Source organism: Triticum aestivum, chromosome 5B (assembly GCF_018294505.1).
Source record: "Triticum aestivum cultivar Chinese Spring chromosome 5B, IWGSC CS RefSeq v2.1, whole genome shotgun sequence".
Classification (NCBI taxonomy): domain Eukaryota; kingdom Viridiplantae; phylum Streptophyta; class Magnoliopsida; order Poales; family Poaceae; genus Triticum; species Triticum aestivum.
Genome location: NC_057807.1, coordinates 457,497,192 through 457,521,094, shown reverse-complemented (window position 1 = coordinate 457,521,094; position 23,903 = coordinate 457,497,192). Strand labels below are relative to the sequence as shown.

General features: G+C 47.7%; 1 protein-coding gene and 2 pseudogenes across 2 annotated transcripts; 1 reads left to right on the top strand and 2 right to left on the bottom strand.

Moving 5' to 3' along the window:
• Positions 1-6,262: 6,262 nt before the first annotated feature.
• LOC123116419 (cinnamoyl-CoA reductase 1-like) lies at positions 6,263-8,387 on the top strand (annotated as a pseudogene).
• Positions 8,388-10,496: 2,109 nt separating this feature from the next.
• On the bottom strand, positions 10,497-20,531 carry LOC123114869 (uncharacterized). The gene is made up of 5 exons (XM_044536249.1): positions 20,457-20,531; positions 20,225-20,348; positions 20,076-20,134; positions 19,069-19,987; positions 10,497-10,592 (listed from the first exon to the last, which is right to left on the bottom strand). The coding sequence occupies exons 2-5, from the start codon at positions 20,225-20,227 to the stop codon at positions 10,497-10,499; spliced, it is 1,077 nt and encodes a 358-aa protein (XP_044392184.1). The 5' UTR covers positions 20,228-20,348; positions 20,457-20,531.
• On the bottom strand, positions 20,495-22,170 carry LOC123112440 (cinnamoyl-CoA reductase 1-like; annotated as a pseudogene). The gene is made up of 6 exons (XR_006455488.1): positions 22,009-22,170; positions 21,770-21,939; positions 21,482-21,670; positions 21,237-21,398; positions 20,961-21,150; positions 20,495-20,855 (listed from the first exon to the last, which is right to left on the bottom strand). The product of XR_006455488.1 is annotated as a cinnamoyl-CoA reductase 1-like (transcript).
• Between the last annotated feature and the right edge of the window lie 1,733 nt (positions 22,171-23,903).

Genomic DNA, 23,903 nt, shown 5'->3' with positions numbered 1-23,903 from the left:
AGCTCTTCATCCTTAGGCTGATTCCATAGCTCTTGTAGGATTGAAAGTATTTCTAGAGGGGGGGGTGATTAGACTACTTGACCAAATAAAAACTTATCATTTTCCCAATTTTAGTCTTTGGCAGATTTTAGCTAACTTAGCACAAGTCGAGCAATCTTAACACAATTAAAGCAAGCATGCAAAGAGTATATGAGCAACGGAAAGTAAAGCATGCAACTTGCAAGAATGTAAAGGGAAGGGTTTGGAGAATTCAAACGCAATTGGAGACACGGATGTTTTTGTCGTGGTTCCGATGGGTGGTGCTATCGTACATCCACGTTGATGGAGACTTCAACCCACGAAGGGTAATGGTTGTGCGAGTCCACGGAGGGCTCCACCCATGAAGGGTCCACGAAGAAGCAACCTTGTCTATCCCACCATGGCCGTCGCCCACAAAGGACTTGCCTCACTAGCGGTAGATCTTCACGACGTAGGCGATCTCCTTGCCCTTACAAACTCCTTGGTTCAACTCCACAATCTTGTCAGAGGCTCCCAAGTGACACCTAGCCAATCTAGGAGACATCACTCTCCAAGAAGTAACAAATGGTGTGTTGATGATGAACTCCTTGCTCTTGTGCTTCAAATGATAGTCTCCCCAACACTCAACTCTCTCTCACAGGATTTGGATTTGGTGGAAAGAAGATTTGAGTGGAAAGCAACTTGGGGAAGGCTAGAGATCAAGATTCATATGGTAGGAATGGAATATCTTGGCCTCAACACAAGTGTAGGTGGTTCTCTCTCAGAAAATGCAAGTTGGAAGTGTAGGTTTGTTCTGATGGCTCTCTCCATGAATGAAGAGGAGGTGGAGGGGTATATATAGCCTCCACACAAAATCTAACCGTTACACACAACTTGCCAAACTCGGTGGGACCGAATTGATAAACTCGGTCAGACCGATTCAGCAAATCTAGTGACCGTTAGGATTTTCGGTGGGACCGATATGGTTAGGGTTAGGGCATAACGTAATCTCGGTGATACCGATTACACAAACTCGATGAGGCCGATTTTGGTAATAAGCTAACCGGAGAGTTGGTCAGGTAAACTCGATGGGACCGGTTCTCTCATTTCGATGGGACCGAAATGTTACGAAAAGAAAACAGGGAGTTTACATTGCAATCTCAGTGGGACCGATCACTCATCTCGGTGGTACCGAAACATTACGAAGGGAAACAGAGAGATTACAATCCCATCTCGGTGAGACCGAGATCCCTATCAGTGGGACCGATTTGCCTAGGGTTTGTGGCAGTGGCTATGACATTGGAACTCGGTGGCGCCGGATAGAAAGAATCGGTAGGGCCGAGTTTGACTTTTGGTTTAGGTCATATGTGGATGTGCGAAAGTAGTTGAGGGTTTTGGAGCATATCACTAAGCACTATGAAGCAAGAACCTCATTAAGCAACACCTCATCCCTCCTTGATAGTATTGGCTTTTCCTATAGACTCAATGTGATCTTGGATCACTAAAATATAAAATGTAGAGTCTTGTGCTTTGAGCTTGAGCCAATCCTTTTATCCTTAGTATTTTGAGGGGTCCACTTTTCTCATCCATGCCATGCCATTCATTGAGCTATTCCTGAAATATTTATCTTGAAATAGCATTAGCTCAATGAGCTATATGTTGTTAGGAATTACCAAAACCACCTAGGGATAATTGCACTTTCAGCTCTATGCTGATCAGGATCAGGTCCCTAACAAGAACCCTGCACTGAGCAGTAAATGCCTCCTTGGTCCGGAGGGGTTCAATCGGTTGGCCATCGCGCGCGATTGCTGTGATCGTGAACCTTTCATCTGATCGCAACTTTTTCTTCGGGCCTCGTCTCTTTACCGAAGTTGTTCTTGATCCAGAGGGCTAGAAATAAGAAGAAAGACGAGAATTAATATGTTGAGATACCAAAACAATGAATGCATCAATTAGCTAGTCAGCACAGGCTTAATTAATATATATACCTGGCCGGACTCTATTCGGTCACCGGAGCCGTCATCACGGCCTCCTTCTTGCACTAGCATTTGGTCACCGGTCACGGTCTCCTCTGTTGTTCGATAACCGTAGCCTGCTTCTTCACCCTCCAGACCATTGGTTTCGTTGAGATACGACATGACATCAGCTCTGGCTGCGATTATGTCCCCCAACACCCGTTCTGCTTCCTCGTTTCGGCCGTGCTCCATAGTTTCTGCAAATATTACAACATGGAAATTATTATACAAACATGACAGATGGATATATTAGTGGCAAACGTAGACCTAGCTATAGCTATTCACAACAAGGAATTATATTAATTAATGGCCTCGATGCTTCTCTAGCGTTTGGGGTGGCCTCAGCAACGCTTAAAGGGTTCAGGGTGGCCTCGATGACAACACTCTTTTAACTTGGTAAAGGAGGGGGTATATCGACAATGATGACATACATACATGGAAAAAATGTTATCAGGGAGGGGGTATATCGACCCCCCCCCTCATGTTGAATATATGTTGAATTCCCGAGAGAGTTGGGAACCGGAGGGGGACTCCTCCCTCCTCATGTCTGATGAGTTTTTACTCCCTCTCTCCCATGAAACGTTCATCAAACAAACTTAATACGAGTTTTAACAGAAAACATTCATCGAACAAAATTACAACAGAAAAAATTGACCAAGTTTTCATATATCATCATCATCGTCTACTACGAAAAAATTGACATATTCTTTGCATATTCGACAATAATATCACCAAAAGAATTCTATGAAGCTAACATTAAAAATTCTAACTTTTGCATATTCCTAGAACCCTCGAACCCTCGACCCTCGACCCTCGAACCCTCGACCATAGAACCCTCGAACCCTCGACCCTAGAACCCTAGAACCCCCGAACCCTCGACCCCTCGAACCCTCGACGACCGTCGAACCCTCGACCCTCTCCCTCCTCCTCATGTCTAAGTTATCGGGGAGGGGGTATATTGACTCCCCTCCATGTCGAAGTTATCGGGGAGGTGGTATATCGACAACGACATACCCGATAAAAATAAGAAGAGGAAGAAGAAGAAAAGAAAGAGGAGAAGAAGAAAGGAATAGAGAGAGGAGAAGATCGAAGAAGAAAAAAGAAGAAAAAAAAGAGGAGAAGAAGAAAAGAATAGAGGTGAAGAAGAAAAAAAAAATAGAAATTACTCTGTTTTTTCTTCTTCTCTTCTATTCCTTTCTTCTTCTCCTTTTTTTCTTTTTTTCTCTTCTTATTTATTTCTCCTCTTCTTCTCCTTTCTTCCTCTCCTTCTTCCTCTTCTTATTTTCCTTTTTCCCTCTTCTTCTTTTTCTTCTAAATATGAATTGACAAAAAAATACATATATATGACAATAAATATATATATATATGACAAAAAATACATATACATATACACACATGCACACATTTATACACATACACACATATATACACATATACATATAAATTGACAAAAAAATACATATATATGACAAAAAATAAAAAAATTGCAGGGCAGGGGCGGCGTCGCGGCGGCCTCGCATGGCAGGAGCGGCGTCGCGGCGGCCTCGCAGGGCAGGAGCGGCGTCGCGGCGGCCTCGCAGGGCAGGGGGCGCGGCGGCAGTGCGCGGCGGCGACGGCGACCAGTACATGGAGGAGGAGGGGGGATCGGGGCGGCGCTCACGGCGGGCTCGGACCCGGTGACGGCGTCGGTGCAGGGCGCGGCGACGGCGACGAGGAGGCAGGGCCGGCGACGAGGAGCAGGGCGTCGGCGTCGGGGCGCAGGGCGTGGTGTTGGGGCGCAGGGCGATGACGATGAGGTGCGGGCGGCGACGGCGACCGTGGGGTGGCGATGGCGAGCATGGGCAGCCCGACGGCGTCGATGAGCTCGGCGTCGTCGGGAGGCAAATGCGCGATGAAACTAAAATTTTTCACAAATGTTGCTTATATACACTGAGCATTGGTCCCGGTTGGTGCCACCAACCGGGACCAAAGACCTCTTTTCAGCAGCCCAAAGGGCGGGAAACAGAGGGCTTTGGTCCCGGTTGCTGGCACCAACCGGGACTAAAGGGGGGGCATTGGTACCGGTTCGTAGCACCAACCGGGACCAATGCACCCCTTTAGTCCCTATTGGTGCCACCAACTGGGACCAATGGGCCTTGCACAACGGCGTGGTGGTGGGAGTTTAGTCCCACCTCGCTAGCTGAGACAGAGCTGCACCTGTTTATAAGGTGCGGTGCGCCAACCCTCTCGAGCTCCTCTCTAAAGCAGGCTTTCGGGCCTAATCTGTCTCTATGTGCCTGTGGGCCTACTGGGTCTACTGCGGGCCTGAATCCTGGCTCATTGTTGGGTTTCTAGTTGTATTCAGGCCGTGGTGGCCCTTTAGGTGGCACTTTTTTATTTATTTTATTTATTTTTACTTTGTTTATTTTATTTTGTTTCTACTTACAGCAAAATACTTACTAGTTTTTCAGTGATTCTTTTTGCTTTTAGGTAATAAAAATTATTAACTTTCTGTTAGTGCCATTTGTTTTCTAATTTGAATAGTTTAAATTTGAATTTTGGAAATTTGTGTGAATCACTAGTTTTTGAATAGCTTTACTATAAAAATAGATTTTTTAGTGATTCTTTTTCCTGCTATTTAATATTACTGTGTTTTATCATTATATTCAAAAACATATTTTGTTATTTTAGTTTCTAAGAGAAAAATCTTTATGATAATTCTTTTTGCTATTAAAGTTTCTAACAAAAAAATTCTTTATGAAAATTCTTTTTTCTTTTAATGTTTTTTACAAGAAATAGTTTGATAATTTTAGTTGCATAAATTTTATATAATTTTAGCTTCAATAATACTAGAGGTTTTATAAAATTTATTTTCTTTTTACTTATTTATTAAAGTTTATTTTGTTTCTACTTATTTATTTTATTTTCTTTTTTGCTTCTTTTATTTATTTTATGAAAATTCTTTCTTTTTTGCTTTATTTATTTTATTTTGTTTCTACTTACTGTTGCTATGTTCATTTATTTTATTATAGTTTATTTATTTACTTTATTAAAGTTTATTTTGTTTCTACTTATTTATTAAAGTTTTTTCTGTTTCTACTTATTTATTTTATTTTGTTTCTACTTATTTATTTTATTTTCTTTTTTGCTTTTTTTATTTATTTTATGAAAAAAAATTGCTTTTAATGTTTTACACACAAAAGCCCTCTTCCCTGGCTGGTTCATTGGTCCCAGTTCGTGGCTTGACCCGGTCCTAAAGACCTCCCTTTGGTCCCGGCTCAGGCCACCAACCGGGACCAATGGTGGTGGGCCAGGAGCGAGGCCCATTGGTCCCGGTTTGTGCCATCGACCGGGACCTAAGGGGACAGACGAACCGGGACCAATGGCCCCACGAGGCCCGGCAGGCCCCCTAGCCTCACGAACCGGGACCAATGGGCCCATGGGTCTCGGTTCGTGACTGAACCGGGACTAATGGGCTAACCTGGCCCGAACGAAAACTATGTTTTCTGCTAGTGTGGGAAGCCGGACCTCGCCAACTTCGCCGGAGAAGAACCAGCCCCACTCTCTATCTTAGAGGAAAGTAACAGTCCCATTATCTATCTTGGGGGTCGGGGTGCTGGGGATCACCAGAGGTTTTCACTTGTGGTGCGGGGCTTAGAGGGATGGCCGGGGCGGTGGTCAGCAACAGCAGTGGGGGGACGTTAAGAGGAGGGGCGACGAGGCGGTGTGCGGCAGCGCTCACCGGCCGCAAGGGCCGGGGGTGGAGGCAGACGGATGGGGCAGGGTAGGCCGGCGGTTGCGGAGAAGGATGGATTAGATCGCGGCTTGAGGATGAAGTCGGTTGGGAGGAAGAAGAGGGTCGTTGAATGGTTGGATGCGGATCGGACGGACAAGAAACAAAGTGACTGGTGTGAAGCGTTCTTTCACGTGCCTTATGTTTATACACTCCCCAGTAATGATAGTGTATACCGTGCTGACAAAAAATGCTCCCTCCATCCCATAATATAAGACACATACAATATGACGGGACGTACTTAACAAAGTGCCGGCGCGATAACTACTAGCATGTCGATATGTGTGCTATTTGAGCGCAAAGCGATCAAGTTGCACATGGGTGCTCGAGTTTCAAATAGTCTATGTATACAATATATCGGCGTGCTCCATGCTGAATCTTTGCGTATCAGAAACTATAAACAGCTCCATGTGAGTTCCAGATCAAGATTCCGATCTACGGGCCGCCCGAAGTTGCATATAAACAAACGCTGGTTCGTACGTGCGTGTGCCCTGCAAATTTCCCTCCAACCTGTACTTGTAGCAGGCTGCTTCCCTGACCCGGTAGCTATCGTTGAGCATCCCCCCTGCCGCTAGCAACCACAGACGCTGAGTGGAGCTCGCGCGCTGTGGTGTGTGTGTGTGGACTGTGGAGCGGAGCCTATCAGCTTCAGCCATGGTCGGGCGTATGGAGGGAGCGAAAGGGGAGACGGTGTGCGTCACCGGCGGCTCGTGAAGCTCCTCCTCTCCCGCGGCTACACCGTCCGCGACCTCGGTACGTGCCTGCCTGCCTGACTCCTTTTGTGCCCGTGCCGTGCCGTGCATGCGACGCCGCCATGGCGGTCTCGGCTCTGTTTGCACAAAACATCGGTGGACCGTTAGAGTCATACTATATAAACTGATGAATAGTGCTGATAATGTTTCAGGTGAGAAGAAGACCGGCCATCTGAGGTCGCTGGAGAACGCATCTGAAAATCTCAAGCTTATCAAGGCCGATCTACTCGACTACGACGCGATGGCGGCTGCCATAGAGGGATGCCAGGGAGTTTTCCATGTCGCGAGCCCGGTTCCTAAGGGGGAGGTGACTGATCCGGAGGTGAGCCTGCGCCTCGCAGATCTTGTTTATGGCATGTATCGTTTACGTTACAACTGAACATTAGACTAAGTATTCATGCCACATACACGTACACAGGTTGAAGTTCTGGGTCCTGCTGCTACTGGTACCAGGAATGTACTGGAGGCTGCCTCCGCCGCCAAGGTTCGGCGGCTGGTCGTCGTGTCATCCATAGTCGCCGTCGATATCAACCCGAAAGATTGGCCCACCGACAAGATCAAAGATGAAAGCAGTTGGTCAGACAGAGAGTTCTGCAGGAGCAACGAGGTACTAAATACTCCAGACAATTCATATGTAGTCCGTATTGAAATCTCTAAAAAGGCTTATATTTAGAAACGGATGGAGTAGCAGGGAAGCACCAAATCTTATTGTGATCTTAGAACCCGAACAATTAATAAACTTGTGATTTCGTTATCTTGGCCATGGCTCTGCAGGACTGGTATTCGTTTCCAAGATCACCGCAGAAGAGGCGGCGCTCGAGTACGGGCGGCGGACCGGCCTGGATGTGGTCACCCTCAACCCGGCGGTGGTGTTTGGTCCCCTGCTGCAGCCAACGGTGAACGCGAGCAGCCAGTTCCTCATCTACTTCCTGAAAGGTGGTTTCAGTCATCACCTCACGCTCACAACCTGATCATGCACCGTGTGCCCTGTCCTCTGTTTCTCATCATCCTTTGAGCGCCGGTGCATGCAGGAGGCCCTGACCGGATGAGGAACAAGCTGTGGCACATAGTCGACGTGCGCGACACCGCCGACGCGCTGCTTCTTCTCTACGAGGCGCCCGAGGCCGCCGGCAGGCACATCTGCGCCCCACATGTCATCACCGCCCGCGACCTGCTGGACTTGCTCAAGCGCATGTACCCTGACTACCCTCACATTAGCAAGTGCGCAGGCCTCTTTATCCTCTCTCTTTTTCCCTCGCTGGAATGCTGAAGCCCATCCCCAGCCCTGGCTGAGTTCAATTCACTCTGGCAAAATTGCAGGGAAAGCATCAGTGACATGGATCACCCGGCTCCTATGACGACCGACAAGCTCCGGAAGCTGGGGTGGAGCTGCCGGTCGCTGGAGGAGACCATCAGGGACAGCGTCGAGTTCTGCCAGCAGGCCGGGTTTCTGGACGATGTGGAGGGGGCAGAGCCATGCCGTTTCCCTTCTGTCTACAACAAGATTTAGGTTCAGCAACGGCGAGAGATTAGGCACAAGTTCTATAATCGTATCTTGCTGTCGGTTCGCACCAATCCAGCGTCTCAAGTTGAAGGTGGAAGATGGACCATTCCTTTTGATTCAGTAATAAGGTCTCCCTCATTATAGTAAAAAGTTCTTTCCTGTCGAAATCAAGTGTTTCTGCGCCTAACGCTATCTACCAAACGACATCCATATCCATATCGTGCATTTTAGAGCATCTCCAACGACAGCCCTATAATAAAGCATTTCCTAACTATGTAGAGATCAGATGTGTGATCATTGTGTTTGTATCCACTTGATACTTCATTTGGAGCTAATTAAATTCATCCTTTGTGAGAAAATAATAGGGCACCAAAAAAATATTTATTTGTTATTGGGGACCAAAAGTTGCATTACTGATTTTTCAACCAACAGCAGCCCTATAATAGGGCACCAAACTATTGCCCTATATTGGGCACCAAAACATCGAAACCTTTGTGAATTCGATCAAACATGCAAACTTAAAACTTAGTTCGGATACAAAGTTAAAGTTGTCACAGTCAATGTCGGAGCCCGACTCATCGTCCTCATTCACGTGCTCCTTCTCCTCCTCCTTCACCTCCTAATTCATCGTGTTGTTCCACGATGCCGAGAACTCATACTCCACCTGCACGAGGTGCGTATTTTTCACCGCAACCTTCATCATGCAACCTCATCCCAATGACTAACGTCGCACTAGTTCAGAACGATCCGAGTCTCCTTCTCCGCGACAGTCGTCATCTCGATCTCAGGACCGATGAACTACGCATCGGCTTGAGTCTTGATCCCCGGGAAGTTCAAGTCCCGCTTTGGCTGGTCGAACTGCCAACACACCTTGTTCAAGGCGCGAGCGGCGACGTCCGGCTTGTCTTACTTATCGAGCCAATACCACACGCCCTCATGCATGTTCCCGGTCGAAAAATGTCTGGAATCCCGCTAATGGACGTCTTGGAAGCCGGTGGAGCACCTCGGTCTGTGGCGAGGACGCATCACAGTGGCGGCGGATACTTCGTCGACGACGACCAGAGAGAGGCGGGAGGAGTTGGATATGCGGCATTGAGGGGTCGACGGTGGCCTGTTTTGGTGGCGGCAGTGGCGGTGGATATAGTGGTTGTGGCAGCCGGAGAGAGGCGGGGGGTGTTGGATCCGAGGCGGCGAGGTTTGGTAGGGCGGTGCGACGGCATGAACCGACTTATGTGGTGGCGGTCGCATACGGTTGGGCAGAAGGACCCACTCAGGTGGGGCCGCGTCTGGAAGTTTCAGTTGCACGCGGCACGTGGGTGGGGAACTATTTTTGCGTCTGGCACCCCACTGCGTCATGCAAATACGAGCTATTTTTTGGGCAGCCCTAAAATAGGACCACAAAAATACGCATTTAGGGCAGCTGTTGGAGGCCGTTTTTCGTCGGTGATGAAAAAAAAACTTTTTCTGGGTAGCTGCCCTATTATAGGGTCAATGTTGCAGATGCTCTTATAATGGGACATAAGACTAGGTCGAACTATGCGTCGGTTGGGTGATAACTTCCAGTTATCCGCCCCAGTCGACGATTAGCCAGGATCGACGGGCCCAACATCCCCCTCTGCAACCAAAAGCATCACAACATTTCCCATGTTTCAAAAACACTTAGGATGTTGCAACCCCCCCCCCCTCCCCCGGTTTCTAATGATAATATAATAGCATGAAACAATAAAAGAATATAGATAAGTAGGTCCGAATGGAAATCAATCAGTGGCTTCGAAGTGAGTACCTAAGCACCGGGACACTCTCTGTTGGCACCTCAGAAGTTCTGAATGGAATGGCTCGGAATTTCTGATGTGACAACAGAAGGTTTATCGATTTCAAAAAGCACCCCATGGTGTTCAACCCCGGAGATCTTGTGTGGTTACACCTATGCAAAGACCGTTTCCCCAACAAGTGCAAGTCCAAGCTTCTACCCCGAGCCGATGGACCATTCAAGGTGCTAGCACGCTACAACAACAATACCTACAAGATCAACCTCCCGCGTGACAAGCACAACGTTAGCGAGATTTTCAACGTTAAAGACCTATCTCCCTTCCATGGTAATGAGGTTATCGATCCTAGAATGGATCTTTCCCAAGGGGAGGGGGGAGGGAGATGATGTAGAGCATCCTAAGATCATCGCCATGGACCTACCTTCGTCTTCCCAAGTGTCAAGTGGACCGATGACATGAGCACGTGCAAGAGCTATCGAGAACGAGGTGACATCTCTCCTTAATGAGCTTCTGTATGAACCACGTGAGACATGGCTACTACCTCAATCGGAAAAGCTATGTGTTCTTAGGAATAAAGACGACCACCAGACCAAGTGCCCACAAAGGCGCACGAAGAAGCACGATGGAAGAAACCGCTGGAAGTGTACAGCGGCCAGACATCTGGCCCCGACCCGGATATCTGGCGCCCTAGTCACCAATACCAGCAACAAGGCAGCCGATGCAGAGCTCCAAGAGCTGGACATCCGGCCCGACAGCCAGGACATCCAGGCCCCAGCCTGATATCTGACCTGAGGACACTCAACGCATAAAATAGTTTGGCCAGCTCCAGGCCGGACATCCGGCCCTAGCCAGGACATCTGGTGTCCCATGAAGCCTCGGACATCCGGCCCCAGCCCGGATGTCCGATACCTGCGCGTGCCTAATCGGGCCAGATGCCCATGTATCCCCTCTCCTCCTCTCTTATCTCCCCTAGCACTATATATAGGACCCCTCCTACTTGCTAGGGTTATCAAAGTATTTGAGATTACTAGAGAGAGCTTTGCTCCTTGTACCTCCATCTTGGGGATCAAGACCTCTCAAGGGACAAGGATCCCCATCATAGGATCAAAGACCTCCTAAGGCCTTATTTGGTAGAAGTAGATTGGGGAGATTTTGGGAGAGGGGGGGATTTTTAGAGGATTTGGTGAATCCCTCCCTTTCACCCAATCCTCTCAAATCACCCTAATCTCCAAAACCCTCACACACCCCTACTATTTGTTACACGGGGATTCATACACAGGGTTAGCAACATTACTATCCTATAATAATAAAAATGCAATTTTTACAACTTCAAAAGCTAATAGGGGAAATGTACTTGCAACAAAGGTGCAACTAGATTACGCAAAACAGCAAATAGGCTTTGTTAAATGTACTATCAACCGTTCAATTGAAAATGGTACATGCCACGGTTCAAATGAAAAACATGACACATGCCACGGTCCAAATAAAAAATACAAGATGTTCGGTCAATGAAAGTCAATGATTTATCACAAAATAAGCACATGTTTGATCGGCGAATGCTCTGAGACATGTTTGCGGGCTGCACAGAGTAGAGGAGACTTGTGGCAGCAAAGCATGGTCGCCCGTCTTCCGCAAGATCAGGTCCCTATAAAAGAAGATGAATTGGTCCAAGGGTTAGATGCGAAAAAACCCTGAAAATATCAAAAATATGGTGCCACTTTATGCATCAAGCTTATGCGTTGAACCTTGGATATTCAATCAGACGGACCGACATGAACGTATCTGATTTTAAATTTTGCATAATGTATCATACTATATCTTAAACCTGACCTAAACAACAGCTAGCTCATGCATACATGTACACCTCACTCGCATCAAATCTTGTTAACAGTAAAACATGAGAGAATAACAAAGAAACAAGCATACAGTACTATGAGAAGCATCTTGGAATCATCATGGCCTCACAGAAGATAATTTTGGAGGACTCAAAGTTTTTAGTTCAGACATGATCAGAGACACAAATAGAAATTTCAGCACATTGGTACATCCTGAGCTTAGGGTATTTGAACCAATACAATTTAGGTACGTCTTGAGCTCGGGGTATTTGAACAAACAACTGAAGAAATATCATCAATCATATAATCATATTAACACATTGTATATCTTACACCATATAATTAGCAGCAGCTAAAACATTTTTTGTCTGGACTGGATATAATTAGAAGCAGTACATGAGGTTCATCATTAACGGTACTTAGAGACAGAGTACAATGTTCAAACTAGATTCATAATGTCCTTGGTTAAATAATGAGAAACTATAAAAAGAATTTCCTTGCTTAGTTGTTTAACAAATTTTCATATTGCATTATATAATCTGAGAGTGGAGAATGAAATAATGAATGCATGGAAGATAGTACTAGCAGAGTAGACTAAATGGCACATATAATCTGAGAGTGAAGAACCAATGTGTCCATCAATAAGAACCAATCTGGGTGATACCGCCAACAAACTACAACCAGAGGACTATTTGCTTCACCAAAAGTGCATAGAAATCAGAGTTGTAACTTGTAGTCAAGAAATAGGGAGGCAGGCAAGTAGTCCAGATCTCCATTGTTGTTTAGGAAACAACTGACGATAAGAATGAACAACAGCTCTAGAACTTAAATCAAGAGCTATAGACTAGAGTTAAATCAGGACCTACGTCTTCAGAACTGAAAATTCCTAGACTATAGATGGACTTTCTGGGTGCTGATTGGTTTTAAGATGCCAATGATTTGTTTTTCAAACTGTTGTACTAGAGGGATAGAAATTCAACATGTTAAAGGATAATAAAATCGTTCAAATCAAACTTATTGCAGAGTAGCGTATTAAGCTACAGGGATGACCAGTGACAACAACAACCTTCCCAAGAGCATCACTGCATAAATCTGTCTACAAACGTCCAAAAAATTCATCCATCACTAGCACTTCTAAGTTCAAAACAAACGAGTCAAACACTAGGTAACTACAGGGCCAATAGCTCCTGTGCGACGTTTTTGATGTGAATTTGCTTGAGTGCGACGTTGTTCGAGTGAATGGCTGTGATGCGACACACTTGAGCATGTAAATAGCTCCAATGCGACATGGCTCTGTTTAACCGTGAAATGAAAAACACGAGGGTTAGCGATTTGAGTTATGACACGCGGGACCCACCGGTTACTCGCATGCGGGTGGGACCCACAACTTATCCACACAAGCATGCACGTGCTCATCAGCGTGCCCCGACCCGAGCCAGCCCGCCCCCTCCATTGCTTACCCTGCCCCTTTCCTTTCCCACCTTCTTCTTCCTCTACTCCGGCAACGAAGCTCGCCGCCGGCGAGTGATGTCTAGCTCGACTTCAGCCACCTGCCAATCATGGACGCAGTATGGTCCACTGCCGTTGACAAGATGCCTCGATTGCCCACGCATGGAGCCTCTCAAGCATTTGACTTGTGTGAGGGAAGAAAATGGCAACCGTGGGCGCGAGTTTGTGAAATGTTTGAGCAAGCCACAGCCGGGGCAGGTTAGATCTGTGTTCTTGACCAATTCTATGGTCTAATTTCTCCCGATTTCTTTCTTTTTCCCTCGAATTAGGGCGGTGGATCTGGGTGGTGGATCTAGGATTCATGCGCCGCCGGCCCCCTGTTTTCAGGTTCTGAAGAAATGTGGGCATTTTGAGTGGCTCGATGAATACGTTGAAAGGTTGAAATTGGAGGGATCAACCCCAACCCAAGAGCTCAATTTTGGGGGGCGGCTTGCCGTGGAACAAGCCCCCAATTTGGCGGACAGAGCCGATCCGATGATGCACAGTGCAGAACTGAAGTGTGAATTGAAGAAAATCGGCAAGCAAGTAAAGCATCTGATCGATTTGAAGCAACAAGCAAATATGATGGCGGGAGCATTTTATGGTTGTGTCATTGCTATGGGTTTATTTTACTTGATGTTCATCAATCGCTAGAATTTGTTATAGTTTCAGTTAGTTAGTCAGCTAGTTTCAGGGGTGCCCAGTAGTTTGAGTTAGCCAGGGATCATTTGTTAGATGAACTTGAATTCGTGTGAAGCAAAACTTGCTTGAATTATTGTAATGATATTCTCAGGGGCCATATTCAGTGTTGATGCTCTGTTTCCTCTGTTTTTGTTCTTCAGTTAACAGAGTACACACCCAAATTCAGTTTCTAGTAAAAAAACAACACTGGGCTGCCGAATAGATGTTGGGCCGTGAGAAAATGGACCCTGAGAAAATAACCATGCCCAAAATAGAGACCAGCCCGCCCGCGTAGGGGCACCAGCCCACCCGCGTAGCGGCACCAGCCCACCTCTAACTTCGGCAAATAAAATGTTACTTATTTTTACTTTGGCCTTTTTCTTGCACTAAATTTTGTGATGGATCATTTTTTGATGCAATAAAACCAAATGTTAATTGTTTTTATGCATGTCTACGGTTCCATGAACTAAATGAGTTGCATGAAGTAAATTAGTTTGCATTTCCTAGTGGCATGTCCATAGTGGGTTTGCATGGGGCTCCTAGTTGCATGTCCATGGTTTGGCCAATATTTTGAAGATGGTGTGTGTGTGGTGAGATTGAGGTGTAGCAACCCGGGCTCGTAGCAACCCATAGCAATACACAAATAATAAGCAAGAACAACCCATAGCAATCTTCAAATAATAGCACGAAACACACAATATATATATATAGTAGCATAACTATTGCAACCCATAGTTCCACGATAACCTTACAACTCCATGATAGCCTTACAACTTAAAATACTAATACAACTTAAAAAAACTAATACAATAAGCTAGATAGATTGGGGGGCACCAAACGCGGGTTCTTCTTCGGGCTCTTCTTCTCCTTCTCCCGAGGAACAACGCTACCTCGCTCCTCCGGGCGCCGTCCTTCACTCCTCCCCGTTGTTGATGGGGTACGGGAGCGTGTGCATAACGCCGTTGTTGGGGAAGATGCTCTGGAAGTCGGTGAAGATATTATAGGTGGTGAAAGCTATGAACTCACAACCAACCCAATACGCTCGCCCGAGGAGATGGAAAGCATCGAAAGGGTTAGTGAACGTGGCGAGGAGCCCAACCACAACGCCGTTGTGGTTGACCTCCTCAACATGGTACATCCGAGGAGAGCCGCGGGGGAGGTGGCGGAAGCCGGCCGCAAGGAAGAACTCCGTTAACTCCCTTGCGCCCCTCCATCTCGAGATCGCCCAAACCCTAAGGGTTCTCTCTACATACACTCCGGCCGGGTAGAGCCTTTCCGGCACGGTTGGGGGGAAGCGGTAGGTGGGGGCGGTGTACTGCATGGTGGCGGGGTGGCTCGAGTGCTCGGTCGGGTTTGATGGAGAAGAATGAAGAAGAAGGGCAGAGGAGGCAGAGGATGGAGTATGATGGATGAGGAGGGAGAGGACGATAGTGCCCGGCTTAAATAGCCCAAGTGCGACGTCGTTTCACCCCGTCGAAACCCTAGAATTAATGGGCGGGCGGCGTTTGGTGGCGCCCCATGAAAGCATGTACACGAGCGTGGGCGTGGGAAACGGACTGCTACGCTTCTGTGCCACCGGTCGTGGGTCAAGGGGGACGGGCTCACGCACGCGTCTGTGCCGTCGTGGGTCAAGGGGACACGCCTTCCCCGGGTTCTCTGCGTGTGCCGCCCGTGCATGCATGCCGTTGCCCATTAATTTGCTCATCTTGCTAGGGCCTGGCTAGAGGGCAAGGTTCGGTCGATGGGAGACGTGACAATAATGTACGCCTTCTTTTGCCCATCTTGTAACGGGCAGCACACCATTTGAACTGCATCGATACCCACATCGATACCATGCCAGTATTGCGTCGTCAAAGAGGAGCACGCCATGCACAGCGTGCACACCACGCCATGCAGCGTTGGCTTTTTGGTTGTCTTCATCGGGCTGCTGGGTGCATGCTTTGATGTGACGCTGCATCGGTTCTAATGGTAGGCATGCGACAGGTTACTGCGTTGATAGGGGTGGCGGAGCAGGGCTACGTCGAGGCATGCATGCAACGCACGGGCGCAGTCCTGCGGGTGGGCATGCATGCTGCGGGTAGGCACGGGCACGCATGCAACGATGGAAAGGGCACTCCGTAGGCTTGGTCCATGCACCGCGTCAACTCTTGCCGTTGGATTCAAATGAACGGTCCTGATGCTCCAACGAGAGAGGCTGATCCAAACCCCACCGCGTCAACCAATCAGCGCGTCTCATGCGGATCGCTGCACACTGTAGCTAACCCTAGCGCCTGATCTCAACCGTCCACGCACAACGATCGACGACCAGGTAGTGTGCGGGGTTTTGAGGGGTTTTGAGAGGGGTTTTGAGGGGTTTTGAGAGGTTTTGACTGATTAGGGTTGAGCATAACTAATTCGAAAAAAAATCAAAAAAATATAAAACTTGCGCACATAGTCTTATTATGTCGTATAGTAACGAGAAAAAAATATAAATATGGTTTACATACATTTTTACGAAAAATCCTTCACAAAATTGTTATTCCTCAAACAATGTAGTATGGAGTTGAAGGGAGAGAGTAGTGGGCACCCGAGAGTAGGTGGAGTTTTGAAAATGAAAAGTGTGAAAACCTCACCAAAACTTCATTTTGGATTGACTAAGAAAGATCTGAACTTACTTTTCTCATTTTCATGTTTTAAACTTGTTTTATATATAATTTTCTATTAAACCTTGTTTTTTCAAAAAGAAAAGAAAAAATAGAAAATTAATTCAATAAATAGTGAGACTTTAGATTTACACTATATAGGTAGAATAGATGTGTAGAAAAATTATTTGGCTGGTTTAGACAAGGTGCCAAAAAAACTTGCTTAAATATGAGGCCGTTTACCCTACCTTTGGAGGTCATTTGAAACACACTTTTCATGACTATGAGTTCAACTTACCAAAAGGGCTCGGAATGATCAGCAAGCAAACATATTTCAGTTGAGGTACTTTAGATAGCACTAAAACATCAATAGCCCAAATTTAAATAGCAAGCAAACATAGTGACTACCAGTACGCACCAAGTTACAAATATTATTACATGTTCCAAATTTTCAAACTATTCTCTGTTCTACTTCTTCCTACCACGTCGTGTGCCCTTCTTCGCCTTAGCCCTTCTTATTTTTGGTTCTACTACACACACAAGTTCACTGATCATCTTGGTTTTCTTCACTGGTCTTTTCAACACCTCGCCAATACCCTCGTGATCAGTGTCTTCAGTCTCAATGTTGACAACAGTTTCAGTTTCTTTGGTGTGTACCTCAACATGGGTTTCTTCAGTCTGAACCTCGACACGCTCAGGTTCAGTTTCTTCAGTCTGAACCTCGACACGCTCAAATTCAGTTTCTTCGGTGTGCACCTCCACATCAGTTTCTTCAGTCTGAATGTTGACTGCAGCAGGATTTTCTTCAGTCTGCTCAGGCTCAGGCACACTTCTCTTCTTTCTACCGCCATTGACTCTTGCTTTTTTGGTTGGCCAACACTGTTCAACAACAAGGGGCTGACTTGCTCGCTTCCTCCTGTGCAGAAAATGTTATAGATATACTAATTGGAAAAAAGCACCAAATCAAAACACAGACAAATAAACAAGAACATACTTTGTCTTATCAGGAGTGTAACGGCATTTGATAGATCCCACTCTGTGCCCAAGTTCCTGGCACAACTTGCATCTATTTTTGTTACCTTTTTGGGCCCTTTTTGGCTTTTCATCTTTCTTTCCCTTCTTACTACTCCCACCTTTCTCAAACCATGCCTTGAATCTACTCTGTTTAGGCCTGCCAGCCTTTCTTTTCGTCAAGGGAGGACACATGGAAAATTCAATGTCCACTTCAGGCCACTGAGACTGATCTGTAAGTGCTGGAATTGGAGTAGCATATGCATCTTTGAATCTTGCTACCGAATAATATTCATGCAGATATGGGTGCATGTTTATCTTCGGTTGGGATGCTAAGAAAAGAATGGCATGCTCACATGGTTTACCAGTGTGTTGCCACTCGAGGCAAGTGCAATCATGCAATTCAGTGTTAACAACATGTCTCCTTCCAGTTTTGTTATCTCTAACTTCAGCACCCCAAGGTGAAGATTTTTGAACAAACAAATGTGAAAGACTTCTGCTCCTATTGACCACCTGTTGTACCACTGCTGGAAGCTTATCACCTTGCAGACAATCACCTATCCTTCTTCTCAATTCCCACAACCGCATGAGCATGATCCTAATTTGGTCAACCATGTCATGCACAGGCAAATCTTTTAACTCCTTCACCTTATTGTTGAAACTCTCTGCCAAATTGTTGTTGATGTGGTCACACTTGATGGCAGTGTTGAATGCTGACATGTACCATAACAAAGAATGGTAGGTGTTCAGCCATGGACCAAACTCATCACATGCTGCCATTATCTTATCAAGATGATATTTGTGTGTCTGTCTAGTGTAAGATCTTGCTGCTGGCCACATGCGCCCAAATTCTTCTCCTCTAAATTTTTTGATCAAATTCATCCACAAATGACCGAAGCACTCCCTCTGCTCAGCATGTGGGAAAACATTTTTCACTGAATTTTCAAGCCCCTTACATGCATCTGCGTGTATAGCCAAAGGTGACACTAGCCCTAGGCATCTTTTCAACTGGATCATGAACCATGTCCATGAAGCCTCTGTTTCTGACTGAAACAAGCCAACAGCAATAGGAAACATCCAGTTGTGTCCATCTAGAGCATTGCATGCTGCCAACTGACCATTCCACTTGCCTGTCAAAAATGATGAGTCTATGCTCAAATATGGACGGCACCCTGCTTTGAAGCCATCTATGCAAGGCTTCAAAGCCATAAAAAACTTGGAGAACTTGACTTCACCTTTGGCTGATACCTCTGTATCTATCTCCACAACACTACCAGGTGACCTCTTTTCCACCTCTGCTTTGAAGTTGTAAAGCATCCTAAATGTATTTGCCCAATCACCATATAAGTTTTTCATTGTCCTTTGTTTTGCCTTCCACACTGTGGTATATTTCAGTTTAATGGGGTACATCTTTTCCAAGTCTACTTTGAGTTTCTTGGCAGTAGTGTTTGGTGTTTTGGCTAAAATTGGGGTGATCTTTTCTGCAACCCAAAGTTGTGATGTCATGGTTGATACTCTCTGTGAACTTGTAATACAAGTATGTTGATTGGGGATTTGGTTAATCCTGACAGTACTTCCATCAGGTTGCAGTCTAGCAGATATGTACCACTTGCAAGGCTTGACACTACCAACAAATCCTCTGCACCTCGCATAAAACTTCTTTCTATCAGTCCAAACAGTCTTGGCATCAAACTCATGTTTCACTGCATAAGTCTTGAAACACATCCTAAACTCCTTCATGCTTGGGAAGAACTTGCCTACTTCAATGACAGGGTTTTCTTTGTCATACACATGCACCAGCTCATCATCATGTGCATCATCTACTTCATCTGCAGCTTGTTCCATCAATTGTCCATCTACATCTTCATCAACATTAGTAGGCAAACTAGATTCTCCCCTCTCCTGCTTATCTCTGTCATCGACTGGAATGCCAAAAAGTTTGGCCATCTCAATGTCAGGCATTGGTGCAATGACCAAATCAGTAGGCTCATCTAATTCAACTACATTCCAATCAACAGTTGCTGCAGTTTCAGTTTCAATTCCAGTCACCTGTCCCTCTTCGGCTATTACTGTAAGTTCAGTACACATGGGAATCAATGGCCTCTGTGTAGCCCAATCATCATCTACCATCTGCGCAGCTAATTGTGATGGCACATATCCAACCTTCGAAAAAATATTCAGATCAACCAGCTCAGCAAAAAAATTAGCTCGTTTGCTTGTCCAGCCGTTTTGCCGATCGATTTCATCAACAATCTGTTCACCATCTTCCATTCTCACATACTCTCCTTTCCAATCATCAAACCGCAACAGTGATACTTCTTGCTCTGGACCCCAAACAACATTCTCCCCAATTTTTTCCACCCATTTCTTCACTGCCTTCTCTCCCATGTTCTGTAGAACTTGTGGATCAATCTCTGTAAACTCAACCTCCCATTTAACAATTGTGTCTCTCTCAATGTTCTGAATGCTACCATCAACTAATTTTGCCTTTGATGGAAAGAAATTGACCGTCAATTCGAAGGTCCGAGCGGCAGCATCCCCTCTGTCAGTGGCGGACAGTGTGAGCCCGTGAGAAAGAGCAGACTAGGCCCTAATTGCATGCAAAATTGGATCAGAGAGAGGAGCATTACCTATTCGAAGTTGAATCTGGGGGCTCCATCTCAGTATGCCCACGGGCTCCCCTCACAACCTATCGACTCAACAAGCGAAAACAGAGGAAACGAGCTGAGATCTACGGGGCCGAGAGAGGAACGGGAGGGGGACTAGGGTTTTCACTCACCATTTTTTGAGGACGAAGGCTCCGCCGCCGTTGAGAACGAGGGCTCCGCCGCCGCCACCGGAGAAGAAGGGGGGAGGGGGCAGAGTGGCGGGTCCGGCACGGTCGGGCGGCAGGGCACGGTCAGCTGTTTTGAGGAGCAATTAAGTTGGACCCACATGTCCTAACATAAACGGGCTTGGTTGACGACCAATTTAACCACATTTAACACCCCATGTGGCCCTGGGCTATTTACCTGCTTAAATGTGTCGCACCACAGCCATTCGCTCGAACAACGTCGCACTCAAGCAAATTCACATCAAACACGTCGCATAGGAGCTATTGGCCCGTAACTACAAGCGCTGCCAAAGGCTAGCGATCTAAGAGGAGGTGAACTTGGTGACGGGCTTGGTGCCCTCGGAGTTGGCGGGCTTGGCGAGCTCGCTGGGGAGGATGAGGCGGCAGCCATGGCCGGGCGAATGGAAGAAATCTAGAGGATGAGGGGAAACCATCCACGTCCTCAAGAAACCCGGCCTCCCGGCAGAACTCGACGGTGTCCGTGATCGTCTCCCTCAGTGGCCGGGAGCTCCACCCCAGCTTTTCCAGCTTCCCGGAGGTCATCGGAGCCGGGTGATCCATGTCACGTATACTCTCCCTGCAAAACACCCAAAGGATGGAGTTACCCGTTAGCCCCAGCTTACACGCTGCCGAAATCAATACGTACGTATATGATAAATCTGCGGGCGATCAGAAGTTCTACTCGGCTATGCAGGGGTACCCGGGGTACATGCTCTTGAGCAAGCCCAGCAGCTCCCGGGCGGTGATGAAGTGAGGCGCGCAGATGTGCCTGCCCGTGGCCTCGGGCGCCTCGTAGAGCAGGAGCAGCGCGTCCGCGACGTCGCGGACGTCGACGATGTGCCACAGCTTGTCCCTCGTCTCGTCAGGGCCTCCTGCACCACCACCGACACACAAGGAATCACGCGACGGAACAGAGCATGCGCAGCGCACTGTTACGAGTTTAGTTGGCGGCTGAAACCTTTGAGGAAGTAGATGAGGAACTGGCTGCTCGTGTTGATGCTCGGCTGGAGCAGGGGACCGAACACCAGCGCCGGATTCAGAGTCACCACGCGGAGCCCGGTCTCCCGCCCGTACTCGAGTGCCGCCGCCTCCCCGCGATCTTAGCAACTGGGTACCACCTCTGCAGATATGCATGGCAAAATGACATAGTCAAAGGTTGGACCCTATAAAGATTTCTGATTATTACAGTCATGGTACGGTTACCTCGTTGCTCCTGCAAAATTCTTTGTCCGACCAGCAGCTCTCATCTCTGATTTTACCTTGGGGCCAGTCCTTGGGGTTGATCTCGACGGCGACCATGGATGACACGACGACGACTCTCTGGGCAGAGGCGGCAGAGGCGGCCTTGAGCACATTCGTGGTGCCAGTAACAGCAGGGCCCAACATTTGTAGCTACATGGTTGTGGACGAAAGGAAGAGTTAGTAGTGTACCTACATAACAGGAATCATTGATGCAATATCAACAGTTCTACAGTTATGAAACTTGCTTGCCTCTGGATCGGTTAAGATTCCCGAAGGAACGGGAGTGGCGACATGGAAAACTCCCTGGCATCCCACGATGGCAGCTGCCATTGCGTCGTAATCAAGGAGGTCGGCCTTGAAGAGCCTGAGGTTCTCGGAAGCGTTCTCTAACCGCCTCAGATGGCCGGTCTTCTCCTCGCCTGAAACAGGATCGGGAATCACTAGTTGCCCAGTTATGACACCGCTGACACGGCCGGGCACGTACGTACCGAGGTGGCGGACGGTGCCGTGGACGGCGTAGCCGCGGGAGAGGAGGAGCTGCACGAGCCAGGAGGCGATGTACCCGCCGGCGCCGGTGACGCACACCGTCTTCCCGCTCCCACCATTTCCCTCTGCGCGCGTCGGCATGGTCCGCTCTGCGTCTGTTCTTGCTGGCACGGCCTGCCTTAAGTAGAGGCAGCTCCCCTCGCACGAGAGAGTGGATGCAGGTGCAGCTCCCCTCGCAGAAAAGGAGAGCAGAAGATGGCAGGACCAGCGGTCCAGGCTCCAGCGCCCGGCCGGACACCCATCATCGGCCACCCCCGGTCCTAGCGAGGCCGCTGTCGCTGCCACCCCCAAGTTGGCCAACTAGCCTGAGCCTGTTTGCCTCCATGGCTGTAGCTATAGCTTCCTAGATGCAGACCCGTCCACTGCCGGTCCCGGGGAGACGCCAGGGCGCACCAGGGCCGGACAGGGCAACAGCCGACGGCGCGTCGTCCGCTGCAGAGTTCACCTTCGGTCTTGAGCACGTTCGTCGCGACAGTAACAGCAGGCCCCAACATTTGCAGATGCATGCATGGTTACAACTTTCACAGTCATGGTTATAACTTTCAAAAACAGTCATGGTTATTTATTTTATTTATTTTTGAATTATAAAAAAATGTTAGTTCTTTTCTTAGGTGAGCCATGGATTTTATTCAAAGTTCAAAACGTCCCGAATACAAGCGGGTAAAATCCCTAAGGTAAATGCTTGTAGCCGGCAGGCCGGCTGAAACGCTCCGCCGATCGTACGCACGCGCTTAGATCGCGCAACGATTCCTGCTATCGTGAACATGTTTTTCTTTAACTGAATCTTCCTCCCCACCTCTTTTCCCTTCGCTCTCCTCTTCGCGTCCACTCACCTCTTCGCCTGCATCTCTACGCACCCCTGAACCAGCACTGCCACCGGCGACCACGGTCGCGGTGAGCGCCACTGTCGAGACTTGAGACAGCCACTGGTGATCTACAGGCGCTGGAGATGACCACCGCCTTTGCTGCAACTGACCGGAGACCCGTGAGACGCTCCCGTGGACCAGCGCTCTTGCCGCTGACAGTGGCCGCGATGAGCGTTGTCGTTGAGAGCGGCCAGCGGTGATCTACAGGTGCTGGAGATGACCACCGCCACTGTTGCAACCAGGGCGACGGCAGAAGTTGTGAACCAGTCGGCATTGCCGCAACCGGCTGGCCTTTGAAGCTGCAACCGATCGGCAAGAGAGTTGTGACCACCAGCGAATTTTGCTGGAACCAGCTAATGGGAAGCTGCAACCGACATTTGCTACGGCATCTCACCGGAGCTGCAAACACCAAGTGACACATGTGATGTTACAACTGTGTTCCAGGAAGCTACCACCGGCGCCGCAAAAAGCTTCCACCAGTGACACAAAATGCTGAGACAGGCCAGTTGTCGGTGTCAAAATCGGCAGATCTCGGGTAGGGGGTCCCGAACTGTGCATCTAGGCGGATGGTAACAGGAGACAAGGGACACGATGTTTTTACCCAGGTTCGGGCCCTCTCGATGGAGGTAAAACCCTACTCCTGCTTGATTGATATTGATGATATGGGTAGTACAAGAGTGGATCTACCACGAGATCAAGGAGGCTAAACCCTAGAAGCTAGCCTATGGTATGATTGTTGTTCGTCCTATGGACCAAAACCCTCCGGTTTATATAGACACCGGAGAGGGCTAGGGTTACACAGAGTCGGTTACAATGGTAGGAGATCTACATATCCGTATTGCCAAGCTTGCCTTCCACGCCAAGGAAAGTCCCATCCGGACACGGGACGAAGTCTTCAATCTTGTATCTTCATAGTCTTGGAGTCCGGCCGATGATGATAGTTCGGCTATCCGGACACCCCCTAGTCCAGG